The 26,739-nt window shown below is 32.7% G+C and overlaps 1 protein-coding gene across 2 annotated transcripts in view; it reads left to right on the forward strand.

The window, feature by feature from the left end:
• The window catches only part of LOC145259679 (tetraspanin-17-like), a 119,992-nt gene extending 101,132 nt beyond the window's left edge, over nt 1-18,860 (forward strand). The window contains exons 5-8 of one of the 2 annotated variants that reach the window (XR_013864181.1): nt 498-548; nt 4,705-4,824; nt 10,036-10,266; nt 10,698-18,860. Coding sequence is in view for 1 of the 2 variants with exons in the window: in XM_080117343.1 (XP_079973469.1) it covers nt 498-548; nt 4,705-4,824; nt 10,036-10,167 (303 nt within the window). In the remaining variant the exon portion in view is untranslated. Of the gene's footprint in view, nt 1-497; nt 549-4,704; nt 4,825-10,035; nt 10,285-10,697 lie in introns of those variants that run through there. The other variant, XM_080117343.1, reaches the window with a different exon arrangement.
• The last annotated feature ends 7,879 nt before the right edge of the window (nt 18,861-26,739 follow it).

The raw sequence follows: 26,739 nt of genomic DNA on the forward strand, positions 1-26,739 counted from the left end.
CCTATCATACTTTCATAAATCAGTCCATTTTCTGTAGGCTGTTTTTGAACCCAGTCAACGACGGGTACTTTTGCTAGTATATATATATAATATATATGACCCACATTTCTGTTCTATAGCTGCACATTTTTCACTTTTGAAGATAAAAGTGAACACTATTTGATTAAACAAAATGTAAGTTAGAGAAAATAAAATAATAAAAGGTAAGAAACAATAACCCTTGGTAAAAACATAGCTCCTATTTCCCAGAGCTAATTTTTCTTTTAAGGTGACTATTTAAGAATTTCTACATACTAGGAAATTGCTATATTGAATTAAGTTGGCTGATCAGAATCATAGTTTGATTTGTCTGCTTACATACTATTTAGGTCCAACTTTTAAAATCTGATGATCATTATTTTATATATAGATAGAAGTTAGATTTTGTTAATATTTACTCGATATAATTTAAATTTTTTTTTTTTTTTTATGTATTTCAATTCTGATTTCAATTTCAGAAGGATGAACTTCTTAATTTGGTTTGTGGCCGAAACTTGTTGGATGACAAAGTAAGTGCCAGTTTTAAGTTTTAATGTTTACCTTCAATTCAAAATGTATTATAAACAAAAAACCCTCAAAAGTATAAAGAACAATGTAAAATAATTATTTGAAAAATAAAATAATTTTAAGTTAAAAATCCATTTAATTAAAGTTTTTCTCCAAATAATAAACATCAAATCGATATTTATATAAGAACTAGTGATGGGACGATTCCAATATTTTTCCCCGATTTCAATTCTTTATAAACACGTCTAATATGTGCATATACTTTTCTCAAACGTAAAAACACACTTGTGATGGGGGTGATCTAGAGATTTTAGATTTACTGGAAGTTTAAATCAATAAATATTTATTTTATTATTACTACAAGCAGTTTCTTAAATCAAATAAAAAAGATTATTTAAGGAATCGGTTTTGGCATCGGAAAAATAGGCTCAAATCTTTCCGATTCCGATACCCCAAAAAGCTCCGATTTTTTTTTTTTTCCGATTCTCGATTCCAATTAATTGTCCCGACATTTATAAAAAACTCCATAAAAAGGCTAAAATTTAAGGCAAATTTAGAAAACTGCCAAATGCAAATGTTTGTCTTGAATATGACCTAAAAAGACAATCAATGATAAGGTTTTTATTTGATTGCTGTGGGGAATGTGGAATTGCCCTTTAGTTGCCATTACTCCCAAATCCATTTTGGCCCAGAATGGTAGTACCAGCTAGGGCAGCTCTACTGGTGAGGCCTAAAATTCTCCAACTAATATCTTCATGCAGAAGGTTCTAGTGCTATCAGATCAAACTGTTTAAAGATACTGGCTTCCTGACCTAAAATACAGCAAACATTGAGTGTCTTTTCTTTTCCCTTTGCGAAACTCAATCATGTTCTGTAACGTCAAAACTAAAAACAACAATCTTCCTTTACAAAATAATCAAACTAAACACCGTGAATAAATATTAGGTTTAGAAGAAAGTTCTTGCAGAATTTTTAATTGAGTTAAAATGATGAATTTTCAAATAGGTTTTTATTATAATACCTTTACTTTATATATCATCTGAAAGAGTGTTTTTCGCTCTATCTAATCATTTAAATTACATTCGCTTTAAAACAATTGTCTTTTCAGAATGTTGAATACAAGATGGAAAAAAAAAACAAATTCGCACAATTTTCTTATTTCAATCCAAGCTAGGCTAAAAAGCTGCTGAAACAGCTTTCGATATCAGCGAAGCATTTGGCCCAAGAACCACTACTGAATGCACAGTACAATAGTGGTTTAAGAAATTTCATTGCGGTGACAAGTCTTGAAGCATAGTGATTGGCCATCGGGTGTTGACTACGAGCAATTAAGAGCCTTAGTTGAAGCCAATCTACGCACAACTGTTTGAGAACTTGCTTCTGAATTAGACGTAACGTATACGATTTCCAACCACTTCAAAGAGATTGGAAAGACAAAAAAAAAAATCGATAAATGGGTGCCTCATGAATTGAGCAACAACCAAAATAATCGCAGTTATGAAGTGTCATCTTCCCTTTTACGCAACAAGAGCAACCCGTTTCTCGAGCTGGTTGTGACTTGCAATGAAAAGTGGGTCCTTTACGACAACTGGCAATGCTCGGCTTGGTGGTTAAATGCTGACAAAGCTCCACGACACTTCGCGAAGCCAAAGTTGCACCAAAAGAAGGTCATGCTTACTGATTGGTGGTCTGTGACCAGTCTCATTAGTTTTTTGAATGCCGGTAAAACCATTACAACGACGAAGGACTGTCAACAAATGGATGAAATGCATCAAAAACTTTTACAACATCCAGCATTAGTCAACAGAAAAGGCTCAATTCTCATCCATGACAAGCCCTGACCACTCATTTCTAAACTCTCCGCAGAAATTGAACGAATTGGGTTACGAAACTCTGCCTCATCTGCCATACTCTCTAGACCTCTCACCTATTGACTACCACTTTTTCAAGCATCTCAATAACTTTCTGTATGAGAAATGCTTCAAAAACCTAAGCAATATCAAAAATGCCTTCAGTGTACTTCATCGCCACCAGAACGCAAGATTTTTACATTACTGGCATAAATACACTTGTTTTGCGTTGACAAAAGTGTGTTCATTCTGATGGTATTTATTTCGATCAATAATTTTTTGTTTGAGCTGAGATATGTTCATCAGAATTTAAAAGTTAAAAACTGCAAGAACTTTCTTGTCAACGTGATATTTGAAGATAAAAGAACTTGAAACAAAAGCTTTTTTCCAAAATTACTGGACCTAAAAATGACTACCAACCTTTTAAATAAAGTACTTAAATTTAAGATTCCAGCCTATTTTTATAATCGAGACTTCTTATTCCTTTTAATCAGTTGTTTGTACATTTGTATTATTTGAATTAATATTCTCATCATTGGTGTTATTCTCACAATGTTTTAGCCAATTTAATGACCAACTTCACTTTTCAAACTTAGGAATCAACACCAAATTTCTAACTGAACAATTTAATCTTTGGGGATATCCTGCTTCTGTTTTGCTAGCCATGACTGGGTAGAAGTCTTAAATTAGAAATTGAAAGCATCAAATAGAAAATCATTTAAACTGACTTCAAATTTTTTAGCAAATCCTGATGTATAAAAAAATTGAGTGTTCAGAAACTTTTTACGATAGAAATTAAAACTAGTTATATAGTTAAAAAATGTGGTTTTGATTCAAATTTAATGACTAAACAATCACTCTGACCCCTATCATGGCCCAAATTGAAATGAATGGCTCTTGTCTTGACAAGCTTCTGCGACTGACCTTTACTCCTGATCTGAAATGGAACACATACATCAAATATGTTGCGAAGATTGCTGGAAAAATGGTTGAATCACTCTACCGCACTAGTAGGTATCTCATTGTTGATGTAATCCTCTATCTAAGAGCCAAGTATGTCCTAAAATAATGTTGCCACATCTGGGCAAGAGCTGTTCGGCACACCCTACCCTGCCTTGATAGTTCAAAACTGGCTTCGAAATCTAGTAGATGATGCCTTTTTCTCTTCCTTACAACCTCTTTCCCACAGAAGAGACGTTAATCTGTCTCCGCTCTTTCATTATTTTCATGGCAAGTGCTCGGCTGAACTCCAATCTGTTCCGCAACTTGCCAAAATTTCACAAAAAAAAACACTCGACTAGCTAGATCCACTATGTACGATTTTCCCCCCTACTCTCTATTTGTGCTTCAATCTGAACATAAATTCCATGAACAGATCTTCTTTCCCAGAACTGCCTGTCTGTGGAATACTGTTCCACTGGAGTGCTTCCTGGTTGAATACAACAAGATAGCCTTCAAATCCAATGTAAAAAAATTCTTGTTGAGCCGTCCCCATAAATAATCAAATTCAACACAATTTATGCCACTAACGATTACTACATCACCACCTTACATTCATTAACCCTTATCCTCGAATGGCCTTGAGACCTTGATAAGTGGTGACCTGCAAGCAGAAAAAGAAAAACTATTTAAAATAACAAACTGCAGTTAAAGAAAATAATAAATAAAACTGAAATTATATTTTTAAAAAAACAAAAACAACGTAATAATTAAATAGAATGGTAGAACAACACTGGGTTAGTATAACTAATATTTTGTATATTTATATAAAGCTTAGGTAATGTGTAGACATAGAAGCCTAGAAAGAGAATGTCTCCCGAGTTCTTAGAATGCGTCCAATATATGTTTATGACAATGATTTCATGCAGACTGAAGAAATATTTTAATTTGCCATGAAGCTGTCTGACAATTTCAAAATGGTTCAGTCGTTTGCCAAGCATAAGTTAATAGTAAATTTTAGGTGTGAAATCTGTAATTTACCATGTGCATTGAACCATTATTTGCAATCAGTTGATAGTTGGAGATGGAAATAATGAAAAGATTTTGTCATTCAATACAAAAAAAAAAATTTTTTTTTTTTTTTTAGTGAAGCAAACTTTCTTTACAGACAAGGATTTTTTTTTTTTTTTTTTTCATAAAACTCCAACTCGGCAGCCATTTTCTTTTAAGCTGCTGTGTCCTCACACTACCCTTTCTGGTTCCAATATGTACAACTTCAAACGTTTCTTTGTTAAATTTCAATATATTGTTCAATGTTGTACTTTTAATTTCTCGATCAATGAAGTAATAATTTCTTTCGCACACCTAGATCTTTCCGGATCCAAGTAAAGTGATTCACACCAGAGGATGTCAGAATGCTGTGAGGGAATGGATTACGCAAAATGTGTTGATGATTGGCGGAATTCTTCTTGGCATCCTCATTCCGCAGGTAAGAAAAAAAAAATCTTTGCTTTTTCTGGTTTTTCATACATCTGCTAAATATCGACTCTTTATGTAACGCATACATCTGCTAAATATCGACTCTTTATGTAACGCATTTAAATATTTGGGCAAGGAATTAACCCCCACAACTGATCTTGTCCCATTTTTAAAATCTTTTTAAAAAATATTTTTTATTTACCCTATTTCCCAACGTTATCGACTAATCAAACACAGTCCATCCAAAACTGGTGACTATGACTGTTAACTATAACTTACACAGGCAGCAAAAAGAAAGTCTGCACCTGTAATTTTTTTCAAAAACTGCAAATTTAAGCTAAATTTAATGCAACTGTTTAAACAAACTATGCCTTATTTGATTGCCCTTTTTATTCTTCTATAATTTTACCTGTTAATATTTGATTTTTTAATTGAAATATTTTAGTGTTATCGTCAATTAAAAAAAAAAAAATAACTTCAAATTGAGGAGGCAAAAAGAAAGTCTGCACAATGGAAAATTGTTATTTAAATGTAACTTTAGGACATTAACGCAACACAAATACAACAGGAACACCATGAACTAGTTAATATTTAGTAGAATAGCCCTTCTGCAATTTGACAGCCTGCAATCTTTTAGGAATTCCTTGAATTAGACTGCAGCAATACTCCGGGGAAAGGGCATCCCACTTTTTAATTTTTATCCAAAGTTCTTCCAAATTTGAAATTTTATCATTGCGTAGCTGTTGCTTGACATAACTGTTGACTATGACTGTTAACTATAACTTACACAGGCAGCAAAAAGAAAGTCCGCACCTGTAATTTTTTTCAAAAACTGCAAATTTAAGCTAAATTTAATGCAACTGTTTAAACAAACTATGCCTTATTTGATTGCCCCAAATACAACAGGAACACCATGAACTAGTTAATATTTAGTAGAATAGCCCTTCTGCAATTTGACAGCCTGCAATCTTTTAGGAATTCCTTGAATTAGACTGCAGCAATACTCCGGGGAAAGGGCATCCCACTTTTTAATTTTTATCCAAAGTTCTTCCAAATTTGAAATTTTATCATTGCGTAGCTGTTGCTTGACATAACGCCATACGTTTTTGATAGGATTGAGGTCTGGAGATTGTGAAGGCAAATCCAAACATGGAATATCATGCTCTTCTAGGAAGCTCTTGACATTGCCAGCTGTGTGAATGGGAGCATTATCCTGCATGAAGATGGGATTATCATCCAAATTCTGACCAAAGTAGGGTAGAAAATGCTCAGTCAACATATTAATATACTTGGTTGAATTAATTCGACCTTGCAAACGAACTATAGGCTTTGGACCATTGGTACTAATAATGCCCCATACCAAAACTGAACCTCCACCACCTTGCAGCATTGAAACTGAGCACCTAGGATTAAATTCTTTGTCTTTCCTCTGACGGATGTACTGCCTACCATCACTGCCATGCCTATTGAACTTGCACTTTTGGCCAATATGAAGAGTCATGATCTTCATTGCATTTGATGAAGTCCAGACGACGCTTTCTGTTCTTTATAGAAATCATTGGCTTGCGTCTTGCAACATATCCTAGCAAATTAAATTCCTTTAATCTGTTATTGACAGTAGAAAGAGAGCACTTTTTAACAAGATTGCACTGTTGTTGGATTTGGGGAGCTGTTTCAAATCTGTTTCTCAGGCTGCGGATCTTGATAGCATTGTCTACCCTGTTAGAAGTAACTCTAGTACGACCAGATTTAGGGGCATCACGAACACTGCCGGTGTTTTGGTGCTTTTGCATTTCAATCTGTGGGCGATTTCGCGATTGGATAAACCAGAAAAGTGGAGATTAATGAGCTCCTGACGATCACTAAGAGAAAGTCGTGGCATGTGAACTAAATGTTACGTTGTATAACCTGGAACAACAACAATTACGATTAGAGATGCTTTGTTGCCTGTTGGTGGATATTTTAAACTGATTTAGGGGCGATAATTTAAGCTGGTTTTATGCGAATTTGTTGTTACGGACTTTCTTTTTGCCTCCTCAATTTGAAGTTATTTTTTTAAATTGACGTGAACACTAGAATATTTCAATTAAAAGTCAAATACAAACAGGTAAAATTATAGAGGAATAGAGGGTGAATTCAATGAGGTAAAGGTTGTTTAAACAGTTACATTAAATTTAGCTTAAATTTGCAGTTTTTGAAAAAAAATTATGAGTGTGGGCTTTTTTTTACCGGCACTGTACATCTGGTGACAAGGCTTCAATTTGGGAGATTTCTTACTAATCATTAATCCAAGGCTCACTCCAACTGAAGTGATTGCTCCTGACAGAATCCCATCTAAGAATTAAATCAAGTCTGTCATCTACAGACTGAAGTTACAACAAATTATCAAACCAATTAATTTAGAAACAATTTGGAGCATTATGTATGCACAAATAATTTGAAGTAAGATAATGAAATAAGGGTTGATGTGACACATGGAAAATAACATAAAAAATAAAAACATGTCATAAAATAATTAAAGTAGAAACCTGTCATAAGGTAAGGTAAAAAATAGGAGGCATTACTTTTGGAACGGTGTGTGTGTGTGGGTGTGTGGTGTGTGTGTGTGTCCCATGAATAGCAGCAGGAGAAAAGTGGATAACTGTCAGTTTGCATTAAGCTGAATATTTAACAAATGGTGAGCCAAGGGCGGTAACTCTTATTCTGTGAAATATAGAAATATATCTTAACAGCAGTTAATACATTGTTTCATAAACAAGCTTTTTATGTTATAGTTAAAAATTATTTTTAGTATAATATATACCAGTAGAATATTCGTTCTTGGGCAGGTATAACCAATGAATATAGCATTAGTTTTAAAGTTATCAAAATTAACAAAAAATATTAAATGTATGTTATAATACATATTCCATAATAGTTTAGGATTTTACCAAGCGCATACATATTAACGTTCAATAACATGCACCGATCCTTTTAAAAATGTATCAATATTACTGAAAATATGATGCAGAGCAATTCTTTTCTCTATTAAATTTTTGTATCAAGCTTAAATATTTTGAGAGCAGGTGTGTGTTTGGGTGGATGCACTCTTAACAGCCTATCCTGCCTTGACAGAGTACAAAATAGACTTCGTGGGGGATGCCCTTTTCTCTTCCCTGCAACCTCTCTCGCACAGGAGAGACGTTGCGAGCCTGTCTTTTTGTCATTACTTCCATGGCAAGTGCTTGTCCGAGCTCCAATCTTTGATCCCCCCTCGCCAATCTTTCATGAAAAACACCTGTCTAGCTGAAACCACTGTCAGTAATTTTTCCCACTCTTTATCTGTGCCTAAGTCCAGACGTAGATTCCATAAACAAAACTTCTTACTTAGAAGTGCATGCCTGTTTTCCACCTGACTACAACTTGGATGTCTTCAAGTCCAACATAAACAAATTTCTGATGAACCCCCCCCCCCTTAAGTCACACTTTATCAAATCTCCAATATTAAAGATTACTACGATACTATCCCATTGAGTACTGTACACACAATAACCCTTATCCCCGAGTGGCTTCCAGGCCTTGATAAGTGGTGACTCCCCTGTAAAAAAAAAAAAAAAAAATGGTGAAGTTTACAAAAAAATAATTTGCCCATGTTACTCACGGTGTTGTATAGAATATATATTCCAAACTTTATAGTGATTGATTCAGAAAAACATAATATGGGTGCGAGTACAGAGTTCAACCTTTTAAAAAAATTTTTTTAAAAAATACAATTTTTTTTTTTGTTTTTTTAAACCAAGAAAATACAATTTTATGATGAAGCAAAATGTCTTCATTTGCCATGTGTAATAAATGAGGTCAACTCAATTCAGACTACCAAGATCAAAATCAGCGATGTTTAATAGTAAATCATAGCCATTACACAGCTAAAAATGATAAAATCTTTGTTTTTTGTATAAAAACTACTTGATCAATTTACATAGTTTTTGGAATATGACATTTCTGTTCTGTGACAGGTATGTAGATCATAAAGATTTTCTGTATTTTTTTTTTTTTTTTTTTTTTTTTTTTTTCCAAGTTGAACAAAAAATATATAAATACACCCCTAAATGTTAACACTTAAAAAAAAAAAAAAAATTATATGCTCACATTACACATCGTGTTGCCTAGAATATATGTTCCAAGATTCAAAATGAACAATTCATAAGTTTGAGATTATTCTATACATTTCCATGCACACACATGTACCTAATATATATATATATATATATATATATATATATATATATATGTTTAGTGGTTATATTTAAATTCTGAAAAAAACGACATATAGACACATATATATTCAAATTAAGAATTTGTTTGATAAAAGGAATATATAGAAGGGTTTATGTTGATTTCCTTAATCCATGGATTTTCAATAAAGGCACATATCATCAGAGGAAATGAAATGCAGTTAGCAAAATGTTCAGCTGTGAATAGACACTTATTTTGCTTTTCAACACAAATATTGAAAATGGTGAATGATAATTATATGGAAATAATTTTAAAGAAATCAACATAACCCCTTCTATATATTCCTTTTGTCAAACAATAAATTCTTAATTCGAATATATGTGTCTATATGTTGTTTCTTCAGAATTTAAATATGACTACTAAACTTATATATTGCTCTATGCTTAAATATTGAGCTTCTCCTTTTTGGTTAGATCACCCTGAAAGTATTACTTCAAGTAATATCTATCAGGATCTTTCATCTGATTTCTAATCAGTGTCTTATCTTGATTATATATAAGATTAAAAAATGTTTTTACATTTTTTTTTGCAAACATTTTGGTCAGAGCCAGAAATAGGCAAACCTCTTTGAGCCACTTTCTTTACAGCTGCTTGTATATATGTATGAGCTTTTTCCAGTACTTTTGATCATCCATTGATACTTGCAGTTTTATGAAAACACTAGAAATTCAATTTGTAGGGTTAAAGATACCAAATGTAGCCATTTTCCAGTTGATGCTTGCCAGAATGGATTTCCGTCATTTCTCTAAAACTGCAGGTACCAATGGATCATAAAAATGTATATTTTAAATCAAGTTGCTTTATGCTTTGTCTGGCGAGATTTCCATTAAATAAAAAAAGTGGTGACTCGTTAAAAAAATAAATTTTTTAAATACTAGTCGCAATTTAAAATTTAAAATAAAAAAAAAATTACAAACCATTTTTTTTTCTTTTTTGTTTTTTGCAGCTATTCCTGATTCATCTTGCCAGTGCCCTCGGTTCACAGATCAAAATTCAGCGTTCCAAGTTACGCAGGAGTGAGCACATGCTCCTTGCATCTTATGAAGGTTCCAGCGGCAGCGTTTCTTACATATCATGACCGTGTTCCTCGAATCATCCTAAACAAGTGAAATGGAAGGGAAAAAGGAAAAGAAATCGGCGCTTTTAATTGTTGGAATAAATGGTCATCTCTCATTTTTATATATATATATATATATATATTATAAGGTAAAATTAAAAGCCAAGAACAATGCGAGATTTTTTTTTTATATAGAGTAAAATTAAATGCAAACAAAAGAAATAAAGTTCTTTCTTTTTTTCTTTTTCACACAAATTTTAACTCTAAACAACAGTAATTTTTTTTTTCTGTTGTATATATGAGATTTATATCACCATTGAATACAACAGAAAAAAAAATTACTGTTGTTTAGAGTTAAAATTTGTGTGAAAAAGAAAAAAAAAAGAACTTTATTTCTTTTGTTTGCATTTAATTTTACTCTATATAAAAAAAAAAATCTCGCATTGTTCTTGGCTTTTAATTTTACCTTATAATTTTCTTCAACAATGCTTCAAGCAAACTACAACCTACTTATATATATATATATATATATATATATATATATATATATATATATATATATATATATATATATACACACGCATACATACATACATATGCACATAAAGGAGTTTATATAAAGAAAATTGAATTTCTGACAAAACTGAAATGGTTGGTATAAGGACTTAGTTGCAAAACCTGACACAAACGAAGCAAGTCTTTGTTTGGTCAAAATGTTTGGACCATAAAGTTGAAATATTGGAACTCATGAATGTTTTAAACATGATTCTGTGTTAATATTTTTTTTTAGTTTACTTGATAAACATCAACTCATTCCATATACTAACCAGTTCATGAATTATATATATATATTGGTGGGAGGACAATTAATAAAAAAAAAAAAAAAAAAAAAAAAAAAAAAACAAACTTTTTGGGGTATTGGAATCGGAAAATTTGTGTCTATTTCCTGATGACAAAAATGTTTCTTTTAATTGTCTTTGTTTCATTTAATTTTGTTTAAAGCAAAATCTTCCACTGCTGGTAATAATGATAAAACAAATATTTTTTGATTTTAAACGACCAGTAAAACCAAAATCGTTGGATCATCCCTCACAAGTGTATTTTTTACGTTTGAGAAAATTAACTATGTGCTTTTATAGTAGGGGGGGGAATAACGAATATAGTTTCTTATTTAGGGATTTATAAGAATCAGAATTATGAATTTAGTACGGAATGAGTAATTGTATCGGAATTGGAAAACATATTGGAATAGTCCCATCACTAATATATATATATATATATAGTCTGTTTATCATACAAACATTTGTTACATATGTGCAGACATGTTTCAATGGAATCCCAATTAAAATCTATATATCAGCTCTGTCTTGCATTGAGCACTCTTTAATAATCCTGTGAGTTTCATTCGATTTACATCTAAGGAACCAATCGATACAATCGGTGTGTGTATATATATATATATATATATATATCGCGTAACTAAGCAGATAAAACGATAACTATATATATATATATATATATATATATATATATAGTTATCGTTTTATCTGCTTAGTTACGCGATTCAGTTACTGAATTGTATCAACGACCCAGTAACTTCATCAGACTTTAACTTTGTTTCTGTTAAAGTCTGATTAAGTTACTGGGTCGTTGATATGATTCAGTAACCGAAACATGTGTAACTAAGCAGATAAAACGGTAATAAAGATATATATATTTGCTCTGCAATAGTATTGAGCACTTTCTTCAGGCTTTTACTAATTACCATTTTTGCTATATATATATATATATGAAAATTGTTTAATGGTTAATGAAGCTTCTGGATATGATGGTGCAATTCCATTTTATAAATAGGTTAGATTTTTTTTAAAAATTTAACCTAAATCTGAAATATTGCATTTTCACACTTAATTCTGATTTTTCATAAATGTGGAAACATAAGCTTTTTTGAATTTTTAGATGCTGATTATTTTGAGGATGCATAGTTTTTGTATTCTTGTAGACTATTATTCTCAGTTTGGTTTTTTTTTTTGTTTTTTTTTTTTTTTTTTTTTTACAGTAAAAAAAAAAAAAATCAAGATAATTCTTTTTTGTTTTTTTATAAAATTCTTTAACAAAAAAAAAATTTCATCGAATAATTTAACGAAAAATAAATGTAAATTTTCATCCAAAAAATTTCTTACACTCGATTCAACATGTGCAATGATAGTCTTATTAACCTGATGGGAGTTATTAAAAATGTAACCATTGGAATTTTCTCAAGATTTATAAATCAGCAGATATTTTATCCAATCAAATTGAATCTTGTATATATAATGTGAATTTCATCCAATCAGATCTAATAATATAAATGTGGATTTCATCCATCAGATTTAATATAGGATAAAGATTAAGTTTCACAGCGGGGGATTAGTAACTATGGTTTTAACTGGTCAGAAATTGACTATTTAATAAGTTCTTTTTTCCAAAAAATTTGTTTGCATTGGACTTGAAAATGGCAATGTTATAGTTGGCTGGGAAGCAGTCCCAAGATATTGTTTCACGGATGGACAGTTTTAGAACAGAAACTTTGCTCATGGATTTTTTGCATTAAACAGCTATTTTAACCAGATATAAGATCATTTCATGAAGAATTAAAAAAAACATTCAGGATTTTAATTTTCAGATCAAGCAGAAATGCTTTGAGAAAATGTTTGATTACATTTTTGTTTTGGATGCGCGTGACAGGCAAGGACATATAACTTAGTCTCATTAGCTTAAACCCTTGGAGTTGTCATTGATATATATTAGTGTTAGACGATCAATCAGAATTGGGAATCAAAAAATCAGAACTGTTTAAGGATTCAGTATTGGAAAAATTGGAGTCTAATTTCCGATGCCAAAAATGATTCTTTTGTTTTTTTTTTCTTTTTGTATTTACAACTTACTTTTCAATTGCTAATAGTGAATAAAAATAATAAATATTGAATTTAAACAATCAGTAAAACTAAAATCTACAGATCTCCCCCAGAATTGTATTTTTATGAACGTAAAGATACATGCACAAATTATATGGGGTTTTATGTTAGCCCCCCCCCATTTCTATGGCTTAATATTTAGAAATTTTAAAAGAATTGCTAATTGTATCAGAATCATGAAAAATATTGGAATTGTCCCATCACTAATATATACGTGTGCGTGGGAGAAATAAAGTGTTCGAAAAGTTGATTGTAATTAGATTTCTTCACGGTGTCATTGGTGGCAGGGAGATCATTTTGGTATGTGGGAGGGTTAAATCCTCCAACTTCCTTCTGATATTAATAATCCAAACAAAAACTGTTAATCATCTTATGGCTTTTGTGTCCTTTTTAAAACAAAAATAATGTAAAGTTAAACATTTTATTTTATTTTTTTTTTTCCTACTGCATAATAATGAGAATAAAAAGAAAATTGACTCTAATTAGATTTTTTATTTTTTCAGTATCATTTGTTGCAAGAGGAGCACCTGGGACTCTGGGAGGGTTGTTAGTTCCTCTCATATTAGTAATCAAAGCAAACTTGTTGGTCAGTTAAATATGAAATCAATTGGAAATGAAAATTAAGTATACAGGATAACATTTTCCATTGCTGTCAAAGGGGGGGGCTGATTACATTCTGGGTGTGTGTGTGTATATATATATATATATATATATATATATACACACACACACACGCTCACTCACACAGTAGTAATATATCATAATCACGTTTGACACACTGGTTTCCGACAAATCAGCTAAGTTAAGCAACAATATGGGTGACCATTTGGAACTTCTAGTTGCTGTATATGCTCTCTGCTTATCTCGGCATTGTTTCCAGTCATCCTGGACGTTTCCTTGCTACTGGACTTGAGCAGTGCTGATTCAGGAGAGATGTGGTTAGGGACTGCAAGCGGGTGAAGAATGAGTGCACAAAGGTTGTGTCGTTGGTGTTAACTCCTCTAAAGAATATTAGCCGTTCAACTTTTGTGTGATGTTCTGATTTTACATGTGTTCCTGTTAAAATCTTGGCGCTTCACATGACTCCCCCACCCCCATCCCCGCTACACACACACACACACACACACACACACACACACACACACACACACAGCCATTCATTATCACGATGTTGTATAAACCGTTTGTAACTCAGAAAAGAACATTTTTGAAAGAATGTTCCAAATGCTGACTTATGAATGGGAGATCCTTAAATTTATTTTAGACGTGTGTGTGTTTGTGTTAACTCTCTGGAGTCATGGGGTGCGTTGCATTATTTCATGCTGTGTATATTGGGTAAGAATAACCTGATGCTGCCCATCCCTCTCCAGCTTTGCTTCAGAGCATATTCAGCATCTGGTATTACCAAATGTTCACCCATTTAATACTAATCAGGCTCAACGTTGCTTAGCTTTAAATAACCAATGTAATGGGAACAGATGTGTCAATGTGATTATTCTGTGTTATATATATATATATATATATATATATATTAGTGGGAATGGTAATTAATAAAAACTGAAGAAAGTGCTCAATACTGTTGTAGAGCAAATATGCGTTTTATTTTTATTACCGTATCTTTCTGTTAAGTTACATTATTGTTTCAGCTACTTTGCCGTTTTTTTGGCCGTCTGTAGCTTCCCCAGAAAAAATAAAACGTATATATATTATACACACCTACACACATCTGCTACCAAAACAAATTAGAATGACACTTGGTAGAGCATTCCAATGTAATCCGTTTGAAATTTGAAGAAAACATTTATGAAGAATATTACAAATGCTGACTATTTTATGCACATATGACTATCAGATCTTAAAATAAATATCGATTTTTTTTTTTTTTTAATACCTACTGACTCTAGTGTTTCATGCTTATGCAATCATCAGTGTAGGAATTGATAATTACTGATGATCGAGAGATTCAAACGCAGTCAACAAAGCCAATCTTGGCTTTGCGGGTTAGTGGCTTTGAATTTGGCCACTGGCAATTAATATTAAAGTGAAAGGAATTAAATATTTATGAAGCCATGTAAGCAGGCTATCATTCATATATATATATATATATATATACACTTGTGCCCGATATTATTCATACCCCTCGGATCTTTGAGATTTCTATAAGAATATTGCTCAAACCAGAAGGTAGACAATCTTAAAGGGATTTCAAACAATAAATCAAGCATAAGCATTTAATTTAAACTCAACAAATAAATAAATTATGCAAGTTTGAAACATTATACAAAGAAAAACAATAATGGCACTAGTTCAAAATTATTCATACCTCTCTTACTAATAGTCAATAGCATGCCCTTTATTCTTAATAACTGCCTGTAGCCGTTTTGGATATTTATCAACAAGGTTTTTACAAGCATCAACACTGATTTCTGACCATTCTTCAATGCAGTAGTACTCCAAATCCCTCAAATTTCGAGGTTTCCGTTTTTTAACCTCAGTTTTCAATATGTGCCAGAGGTTTTCGATAGGGTTCAGGTCGGGACTCTGGCTAGGCCATTCCAAAACATTAATTTGATTATCCTCAAACCATTTCTTGACTATTTTGGCAGTATGTTTTGGATCATAATCCTGTTGAAGGACCCAGTTTGGTCCTAAATGGAGCTTCGCCGCATCCTGTCTAATGTTTTTCTGGAGTATCTCCAAATATTGCTCCTTCTACATGGTTCCATCTATCTTGATCAAACTACCTGGACCACTAGCCGAAAAGGAGCCCCAAAACATTAGGCTACCACCACCATGTTTCACCGTGGGTATGGTGTTCTTTGGGTTGTAAGCTTCTCCTTTCTTCCTCCAAACGTAAGAAGCATCCATATGGCCAAACAATTCAATTTTTGTTTCGTCAGTCCACAAAATACTTGAGAAAACGGACTCTGGAGAATTCACATGGACCCTAGCAAACTTTAGACGTTCTGCAAGGTGTTTTCCGGTGTGCAGTGGAGTCCTTCGTGGTCTTCTTCCTTTCAGACCATTTTCATGCAGAGTCCTTTGCAATGTTTGCCTTGATATTTTTATGCCAGAAGACTCCAGATTTTCTTAAATGTCCTTAGTAGTGGTGTTTGGATTTGCATTAACACTTCTTACAATGTTCCTGGTGGCTCTAGCAGACAGTTTCCTTTTCCTTCCTCTACAAATCAAGTTGTTTGTTGTGTGGTGGCTCTGGAATGTTTTGATGATGCTCTGTACTGTTGCTGTAGGGACCTCAAATTTCTTGGAAATTGACTTGTAACCTAAACCATCCTTATGTAAATTCACAATTTTAGTCCTAAGATCATTACTAAGCTCTTTTTTCTTCCCAATTCTAATAATTTTTATTCTTTTATTAGTTTTCAGTTGATATCATTTTAATTTCTGAAAAATGCAAAAAACGAAATGAAATTAATCAAAGGTTGTATAAAAGCATTCAAAATAAGAATCAAACAAGAAACAAACAGTCAGAAACTCGATTAATACTGAAAAAATAAGGGGGTATGATTATTTTTGAACATTGCAGATTTTATAAATAGCTGTATATTTCTTTTATTACAAGTATCCCGAGATTCTAAAATGACGAAAATGATCAGAAGAGGTTTATTAAGAATATGTATCAATATGGACGTAAACAATAAATTCTTACAAAGTTACACCTAATAAACTCAATTTTCAAGAGGGGGTATGAATAATATCGGGCACAAGTGTATATATATATATAAAATGAGTAAAACGATTTATAATTGTGAATTAGAAATCAGTTTCAAAAGGGAAAAAACAAACAAAACCAACTCTATTATACAATCTTTTCGGAAACAATGTTCATTTTATTGAATGTACAATTTGACAATTTTAGCTCTAGGATACCTATACCTATTGAGCTTATTATATATCTACAGTACAATGGGCACTATTTTCTTTTAAAAGTATTAATACATTTACTAATACATTAAAATAAACTCTGCTCTTTAGACTCTAGGTCTAATTCCCTCTAAAATATATACACACACACACACACACACACACACACACATAACTTTGTGACAACAAAAACGTTTAAAATGCCATTTGGTAGAGCACATAATACCACTATGGTTAATTCTCCCCCTTACACATGCAGATAAGCTTTATTCCAAAATTAATTTCAAAGGATTCGTAACATCTGACACATGAAATTGTATTCTTCATTATAAAAAAAAAAACAAGAAAACATGTTATCAGGTCGCCAAAATATATTTTAACGTATTAGATAAAAACAAAAAATCTTATTTAGATTTGTATCGCTCGTTTAGGTTCCACCATTATCCATTTGATTTTTTTTTTTTTTTACAAGCAGGATTTCATGAGGGATGAACATAAATATTACGTTTCTGAATTTTTTGAGATGAGGATTGATCATTTGTATTGTTTGGATTCTTTGGACTATTGTTTTCATCTTGTTATTATCACAACATTTTGGTTGATGTAACCTCCGACCTTCTTCAGGTGTATCTTTTCGAATATCAGGAATCTTCACAGAATTTCAAATGGCACTCTTTATTTAATCCACAGAATATAATATGCTTTTGTTCTTTGAGCCATGATATAGATGGAAGTGCTCAGTAATTCGCAGTTGTATTTTGAGTGACACCTGCACTGAGGATTGAACCTTCAACCTAAAGGACCCGTTGTGTAATGGTTATAGTACTCTGTAAAATTTGGTTCGAAAGTTACTTTTTTGATGAAGGTCGGAGGGTTACATCGATTAAAACGTTGTGAAAATAACATTCCAGATGAGAAAAGTAGTCTGAAGAATTGAAATCATGCAATCGTTAATGTCTCGTAAAAGTGCATCAAATTGAAAAAAAAAAAAAAAATTTTTTTATTGGATCTTCACCATTATCCGGATGTACACCAAAATTTTTGTGTTTGTGCAGTGTGCTATTTATCCACTACAGTTTGTAAAAATCGGTGGTGTTTTTTTTTTTTTTTTTTTTTTTTCTTTTTCATAATTCCACCTACATACAAACTCATACAATTAAAAACATAACCTCCTTGTCGATGGTAAAATCTAAAGTTAAAAAAAAAAAAAAAAAAAAAAATGAAAATTTTTGAAATTAAAACGGAAACCCTATTTTCTCAATTTTTAGGAAATTTCGGACATTGGAATGATTTTTCTTTTATATATATATATATATATATATATATATATATAATATATATAATTTTGGGGTCCCAACTTTCTGCTGCACTTTTTTTTTTTTAAAAAAAACCTTTTCATATTTTTCTCATTCTTTCTTTACAACAAATCAACGCGTGAACGGGGTAGGTAAATATATACTGGCAACAATATCTGGAAAGGATTTGATCAATTTTTTATATTATTTTCTAAACTATATAACCATACAAATAAAGGGGAGGTAAATCCTCTCCAAAAAAAAAAATAAATTTACCAAAATAAATAAAATTGCAAATTTGACGGAATCAAAGCTAAAAAAATTTTTTTTTTTTATAAAGCAAAGAAAAAAAAAAAAAAAATGAAGATACACTTTTTTTTTCATTTTTATTCTTTCTTCGGTCTTTTTTTTTTTTTTTGTGTGTTGATTTTAAAAAAACAATTCAGAAAAGAAAATGGGAAATTTTTTTTTTTTTCTTGCCAAATTGGTTGATCTGTGCCTGAAACTGGAACTTTTCTTCCTCATTTTGTAAAATATTACTAAGTAAAAGTAAATAAATCTCGGTTTATTTTTTTAATTCAATTTTGTTGTTATTTACTTTTCCGTGTTATATAAATCTACCAACAGACCCCTTGGCATTGCCCAGTCATAAAATGAAAGAGGCTGTGACAAAGGTCATTGACACGCTCACACAAGAGGACTTCCATGGTACTTTCCAGAAGTTGTTGGACCGGTACAAGAAGTGCATTGTAGCCGGAGGAGATTACTTTGAAGAAGACTAGTTTCATGTATGTAGTATCAATAAGTGTCCATACGGAAAACGTCTGAAAACTTATTGAAGACACCTTGTGTGTGTGTGTGTATATATATATATATATATATATATATATATATACACACACACATATATATAGTAAGTTATGAAAATATATGTAGCAATTAAGCTACACAGAATATTCTGCATTTCATCCTCGTGAGAATTTGTATGCCTGACGAATTCTCATAAGAATGAAATGCGGAATATTCTGTGTAGCTTAATTGCCATATATATTTTTATAACTTACTACCTAGCTCTACCTATGTATTGAGAACTGTTGATGTAAATGCTGAAAAATTTGCACATAAATTAATATATGAAGATATAATTTTATGTGATTAAATGAAGTAATCACATATATATAAATAGTAGGGCTGTGACAACAGCATATTCTTTTCATTGTTTTAACTCTCGAGTATATATCCGACACAGTTAATCAATCGAGAAGCACATCACTCTATCTTAAAACATATAAGATATTAACTGATATATACTCGAGAGTCAAAATAATGAAAATGATATTCTGTTGTCATAGCCCTAGTAATTACATAAATGTATTTATTTGCTTCCCCACCAAAGCAAATTAGGCACAAGGCCGTTTTTAATGTTGGATAAAAACCAGCCCCCCCCCTAAAAGTAGGCAAAAAGGGGCACTCTGGTTACCAAAAATAATAATTGTCCCAGTATAGAGGGTTTCTCCTCGATTGACTGGTACAAATTATCTGTAGAACAGATACTACACTTTGATCCCAGCCCGAAGGCCAAGAACAACAGGGTGTTTATTTGCTCCCCCACCGAGCAAATTAGGCACAAGGCCGATTTTTAATGTGAGGAGTGTAGGGGAAATGGGGATCAACTCCCCGGGGAGCTGGATAGTGATAATTGGTATGAAGGGTTGCCCCTACATTGACCAAGTTTTTATATGTGGGGGAAACCCCACATATGGTCTTTGCTTGCAGTATCTGCCGGAACAGATGGTATTTATTTGCTCCCCCACCGAGCAAATTAGGCACAAGGCCGATTTTTAATGTGAGGAGTGAAGGGAGGGGGAAGGGAAAAAGGGGACCAGATCCCGAGAGGTGGGAAATGGGAGCTGGTTAAAGGTCAGGCATGTGGGGTTGCCCCCACATCTGGTCTTTGCTAGTCATAGCTAGTCATAGCTTGCAGTATCTGCCGGAACAGATACTACACTTTGATCCCGGCCCGAAGCCCAAGAACAACAGAAAAAAGGTAAGCCTCTTTTCTAGGAAAATTACCAAGTTGATGTCAGACGCACAACTCGATTAATAGACAAGTAGGAGCTCTTCAGTTCTACTTAAGAAATGGAAAACTCTCACAATACATGCAGATGTCGATTGATTCTTTGGCTTTTTCTGCATCGATTAATGTAATCAGTAGGGCTGTGATAACAGCTTATTCTTTTCATTGTTTTGACTCTCGAGTATATATCCGACACAGTTAATCAACTTAGAACCACATCACTCTATATTTAAAAAAAAAATTTTTTTTATTACATTTTCACCCTAAACAAGGCACATTGCCACTTTGATGTAGGGGGCTACTATCAGAAACATAAGCTACAGGGGTACTATGTGGGGAGTTGGGCAGCAAGATGTTGGTTCACGTTACACTTGAACTTCTGCATATCAGTACAGTTGGGGAAGCAGGGACCCGGAAGGGAATTCCAAAGTCTAGCGGTTCTGGGGAAGAAACTACTGGAGTAGAAGGCTCTCTTATGTCTAGGGATCTCTACTGTGAAGGGGTGGGATTTAGCTGCTTGTCGAGTTTGTCCGGGGGTATTTACGTCAAGGGGGTACAAGTGTTTGCAGTTCGTCGGAGCATTCTCCGTTAAAGTACTTGAAGAACAGGCAGAGGGATGCAACATTTCGTCGATGGTAATTAAATAAATATCATTTAGTAAACAAGCCAATCTTTGTAGTGCACGAATAGGAACTTGACCTGCCTAATCCATCACTTGTGGATCATGCTGCTTGGTATGTGGGAGTAGGACTAGCCTTGTGCCAAACATGTGGTACAGATATTGAAAGCAGAGTATAACAGAGTACAAGGTGGAACAATAAAATTGTTGCCCTAGAAAAGACAGGATTCCATTTCCGTTTAATGAAAACTGTTTTTTTTCTTTTTTGATGACGACTATCTACTAGTTGGCCAGTTGAGTACACATCCCAAGAGCGATAGGAGCCTTCTATTCTGAAAATGACAATGTTCAAGGAGCGAGATAGGAGATGCGCCGCTGTACAACTCATGCTCTCTACCGATCCAACTCATGACAACAGGACCATTGCCAGCACTCAAAATGCAAATCCAGATGGTTCAACACTTTAGGGAACAGCTCAACACATCGGATGGCGCTTTGGAGTTTGTGGAACAGAAACCCAAGGCCGAGCACATTGCCAGGAAGACCCGGACCATGAGATTCATTGAAAAGGTTCAAACAATCATTGATGAAACTCTCCAGCGGCCTATTCATCAGATTGCCAGAGATTGTTGTGGTCCTCCGATGTTGGAGTCTTCTGCTCTAATATTTTCTTCCCTCGAACTACTAGACTTTTGAATTCCCCCTCTGTTTCCTGCTTATCTGACTGAAATTTAAATTTAATTTGAGCAAACATCTCGCTGTTCAACTCCCCACTAGTCTCTCTCTATTGGACAGCGTTCAAAAACAGAATCTAATAGGTCTTGCACTATCAAACAAACTCTAATTTCTGACCCGTCGCCGCAATGTTGTATCGCTTGAGCTTGTCTTACAAGTATTTTAATGGAATGTGTTCTGACAAACTCATCGGACTACCTTCCCCTTCTACGTAAATGCACCCGCATGCAGCAAGCAGCAAAATCTCACGCCTTCATTGCAGAGGTCTCCAGATGTTTGAGAGACTTTTAGTTTTTTTTTCTTTCAAATTGCTAGACTTTGGAATTCCTTCCCCGATTCCTGCTTCCTCGACTGTACTTACAGGCAGAAGTTTAAATGTAACATGAACAGACATTTAAACGTAATGTGAACAGACATCTTGCTGCTCAGCTCCCTATCCAGAGTGTCTCTGTAGGCATGCTCCCTAATTCAAAGTAATGTCGTTTGGGATGAATATGAGTGTAGTGGAGCTGCTGACGCGCTTGTATCAGCAGGAGCAGCAGCAACAGGAGCAGCAGAACACAGATGCCTGAGTCGGAAGGAAAAAAAACAAAACAAAACACACACACACACACACACACACACACACACACACACACACACACACAGAAAAATGCATCACATGGCGAGGAGAGTTTAAAAACGGCTATGTTTACGTTTTCGAAATAGATACGTCGTTTTAAGGTGTCGTTAATGTAAACACGGTTTTAGATAGTATTGCATTTGCGTTATTTTCGAATGCTGTAAAATAGGGACTGCCAAAATTCACCACAGAAACAGAATTACCCCACCCCACCCCTATATGTAACACGGTGTAACTTTATTATGAATTAATATTATTAGTATAACTTTTGTACCATTTAAAAAAAGGGCAAAATAAACCAGTAATAATTAAAAAAGAAATTTTTTTCATCGAACAAAAATAATGAAATTGCGAGACGAAAATCGTGTTTACATAATTGGCGCTTTAAAATAACGTTCCCACGTAGTAGACATTCCGAACGTGAAAACATACCCGATTTTAATAAATCTAGCAAAAATCAACTAATGGTCAGATTTTTGTGAAATTTTCGATACTTATCCATTTTAGAATGAAATTACATATAAAATGCAGTTTTCGTAAAATATACGAGGGGAAATATTTTTTTTAGTGCGTGTTCCCCCCCCCTATTTATTTTTTCGAAATTCGAACAAAATATATTTAAATCTATCGAAATTTCTATTTATTACGAAACATAAGAGTTCAAATAAGTAAAATATATTTATTTTTAAAAAAATTAAATACACATATTGAACAAAAATTTACATTGAACTTGCAATTAAAAAAAATTGATATAAACTTAATATTATGTTTTTTTTAATAGCGTTTTTTGAATTAATATATACTATAATCAGTTGAATTGCCAAGAAAAAAAAACTTCGTAAACATTAATTATTTTTTAAGAGATTAAAACGATTAAAATTCCATTATTTCAAAATGTTCCGTTACAACATAGATTTTTAATTAATTGCGTTTAATTTTTTTTTTAAATATTAAGTTTTAATATAAACATGACTCTTGGCAGCTATTTTATCGCCAGATTAAAACCCATTTGAAAATATTATTGCACAAATATTACGTATTTTGTAGCCCCCCCCTCCCGCATATTTTTGTCTCTTTTTACCGAACAAAATATGGAACCCCGTAGTTAACCCAATAAACATTCAGTAAAACCTTATTTCATATTTAATATACAAATGTTTATAATATTATTAATCGTTAAATTGTGTAAATCTTAAAACCTAACAAAATTATGACAAAGATTAATTATTAATTGCAGTTTGAAAAAGATAAACAAAGGTTTTTAAAAAATCCATAAGTCGCTTCTGCTTTTCCATAGTTCGTATAGTGAACACAAATCTGACGTCACGAAAAAATTTTCACAATCGTTTGGCAGTCCCAACTGTAAAAAATGATAAATAATAAAAAAAAAAAAAATGGTAAATGGCGAACGTTGTCGAGAGTTCCCCACCCCCTCAAAATTCGACAATTTTCACTTTTTTTTTTTTTTTAACTTTTTTTTCCATGTTAATATCATCGACTACAGACTTAAGTTTCAGGTTATGAAAAAAAAAAAAAATATATATATATATAAAAAATTTTTTTATAACTTTTCCCATGGGGGTTCAATTTTCAATTATAACGCTGTACTAAATTGAACACGAATTTTGTGACCAGAATGAAAAAAAAAAAAATTACAACTCTCTCTGATGTAGGTAGGGGTTAGAACGGAGGGGTTAAAAAAAAAAGGAAGATTTCGGGTTTGTATTACTGTACACAGACTCGAAAAAGTTGTCAAAAAAACAAAAACAAAACAAAAAACAAATATATAACAAATAAATGTTATCAAAGGCAAGATAAGTTAATTTTCAACCTAACTGGATAATTTTTTTGTGTTTTTATTTAATATAAAATGTTTATTCAGCTCGAAAAATATCCAGTGTTATGCGTTGGAAAATTCAAAATGGTGCCGAACTCTCTGCTAAACATGGTAAGTTTGGGAAAATGAGTTAAAATAAAAAAAAAACTATACCACATACTGTTAAAACCCCACCGAATATATGTCAGCGTATGTCACGGTAACATATATTGCGCTAGTTTCTAACAGTATTTTGTATATTTTTTTTATTTTTAACTGACTTTCCCAAACGTTCCACGTTTAGCAGAGTTCGGCACCATTTTGAATTTTCCAACACATCGGTAAACACTGTATGTTTGTCGAACTGAATAAACATATTACATTAAATAAAAACACTAGAAATTATCCAGTTGGGTAGAAAAGTAACTTATCTTGCCTTTGATAACATTTATTTGTTATGTATTTGTTTTTTGACAACGTTTTCGAATCTATGTGGACAGTAAAACAAACCCAAGATTTCTTTACCCCCCCCCGTCTTCTCCTCTAATCTATGTATCTACCCCCACTCTCTGTCTCTCTCTATGTATCTATCTATTCATCATGGTCACAAATTTCGTGCTCAATTTAGTACAGCGGGTACTTGTACAGTTTAGTCAAGACATTAAAAAATGAAAATATCGAAAAAAAGGTTATATTGTACGCATCCGTTTTGGGACTGAAGATCTCCGAAAAAAAAAATTTATTTAATTTGATCGAGTAGTTTTTATTTTACAGCAGAAAAACACGTTTTTATGAGAGCGCATTGTAGTCACCAAAGGTAGATAACTCCAATTAAAGCGCCGACATTCCTTTCCCATCTTCATTATTAGCTTTTCTTCCTAAAAATCGAACCTTTTGCCCGAACAAATTGTTTTTTTTTGCTGTAAAATAAAAACTACTTGATGAAATTAAGTGAAATTTTTTTTCAGAGAACTTCAGACTATAACGAGTACGTACCGTATAACCTTTTTTTCTTCAATATTTTCATTTTTTTAATGTCTTGACTAAACTGTATAAGCACCGTACAACGTTATAATTGAAAACCGAACCCCCACGTGAAAAGTTATTAAGAAATTTTTCCCCCAATTTTTTTTATTTTTTATAATCTGAAACTTAAGTATGCAATCGTCGAAATCGATGAAAAAAGTTTTTAAAAAGTTAAAATTGTAACATTTATAAGGGGGGGCACTCTCGACAACGTCCGCCGCTTCTTCTTTTAAATGGCACAAAAAATGATAAAATTAAATTACAATTACATATGGGGAGGGGGTTTAATCTGTGGCGCACGATGGGGGGGGGTGTCTAGTGATATTCGTTCGAAACAAACTCGAATACCACTAAAAATCACCTTTTAAATGGTAAGTCTTCATTTAATCTGTCAAGCCATAAATATCGAACCAACTTTTAAAATATTTTTGGCAATGAAACAAACTTCATTAAATAAATGAATAAATAATAAGCATCCGAAATTATGGTAAAAGTAGAAACAAAAGTTTTTTTTTTTCTTTTTTATAATTTTATATAAGGGAGATAATTATATAAAAAATAGCACAAGTTATCTCCCTTACTCCACTGGCGAAAGCTAACTACCCGGCGTTTGTATCGTTTCATTTTTTTAATTTTTTTTTACAAAGACATCACCACATTATCAAGGCCCAGAGGCCACTCAAGGATAAGGGTTAAAGAGTGTACAGTAGAAATCGGTCAATATAGCAATCATTAGTAATTAAAACTTGGCAAATTTGACAACCTACATGGAACGGCTCATCAAGAACTTATTTACTTTAGACTTGAACACAACCATATTGTAGTCAGCCGGAAAGCAGGAAAACGGAAGACAATTCCACAGGCGTGCAGTTCTAAGAAAGAAGCTTTGTTCATGGAATCTACGTTTAGGTTTAGGCACAGATAAAGAGTGGGGGAAATTATTGATAGTGTTTACAGCTGGACGAGTGTTTCTTGTGAAAGTTTTGCGAGGAGATTGAAGCTCAGTTGAACACTTTCCATGAAAATAACGATACATCAGAGACAAACTCGCAACATCTCTTCTGTGAGATAGAGGTTGCAAGGAGGAGAAAAGGACATCTCCTACGAGGCTACGAAGTCTATTTTGAACTCTATCAAGGTCATTAAATTATTAATTGAACCAAACTGCTAAAAGAAAATAAAACAGAAGTAATTGTTTAATTGAATTTTATTTTAATTTCTATTTGTAAACTCTTGAATGTAAATAGCTTAAAAACATTCAATCTTTTGAATACACGAGGATTTGCTCAAGGATTTTAACTCGGACAGATCATGAAGAGATTTTGGGTGTTTGTTTCTTTTCTTTTTTTTTGTTTTGTTTTCGTACTGGTACAGTTTATGACTTATGTTAAAACCGACTTTTCTTCGCCGGAAATAGCCGGTAAACGCCGAAATAAAACGATCCAGCGTTAAACCCAAAAACGAGGGAACGCAATCAAACAGGAAACTACTACTACTACTAATAATAATAAATATACTAATATTACTACTAATAATAATGATACTACTACTACTACTATTT

This window comes from Euprymna scolopes, chromosome 35 (assembly GCF_053919585.1).
Source record: "Euprymna scolopes isolate OS-2025 chromosome 35, ASM5391958v1, whole genome shotgun sequence".
NCBI lineage: Eukaryota > Metazoa > Mollusca > Cephalopoda > Sepiida > Sepiolidae > Euprymna > Euprymna scolopes.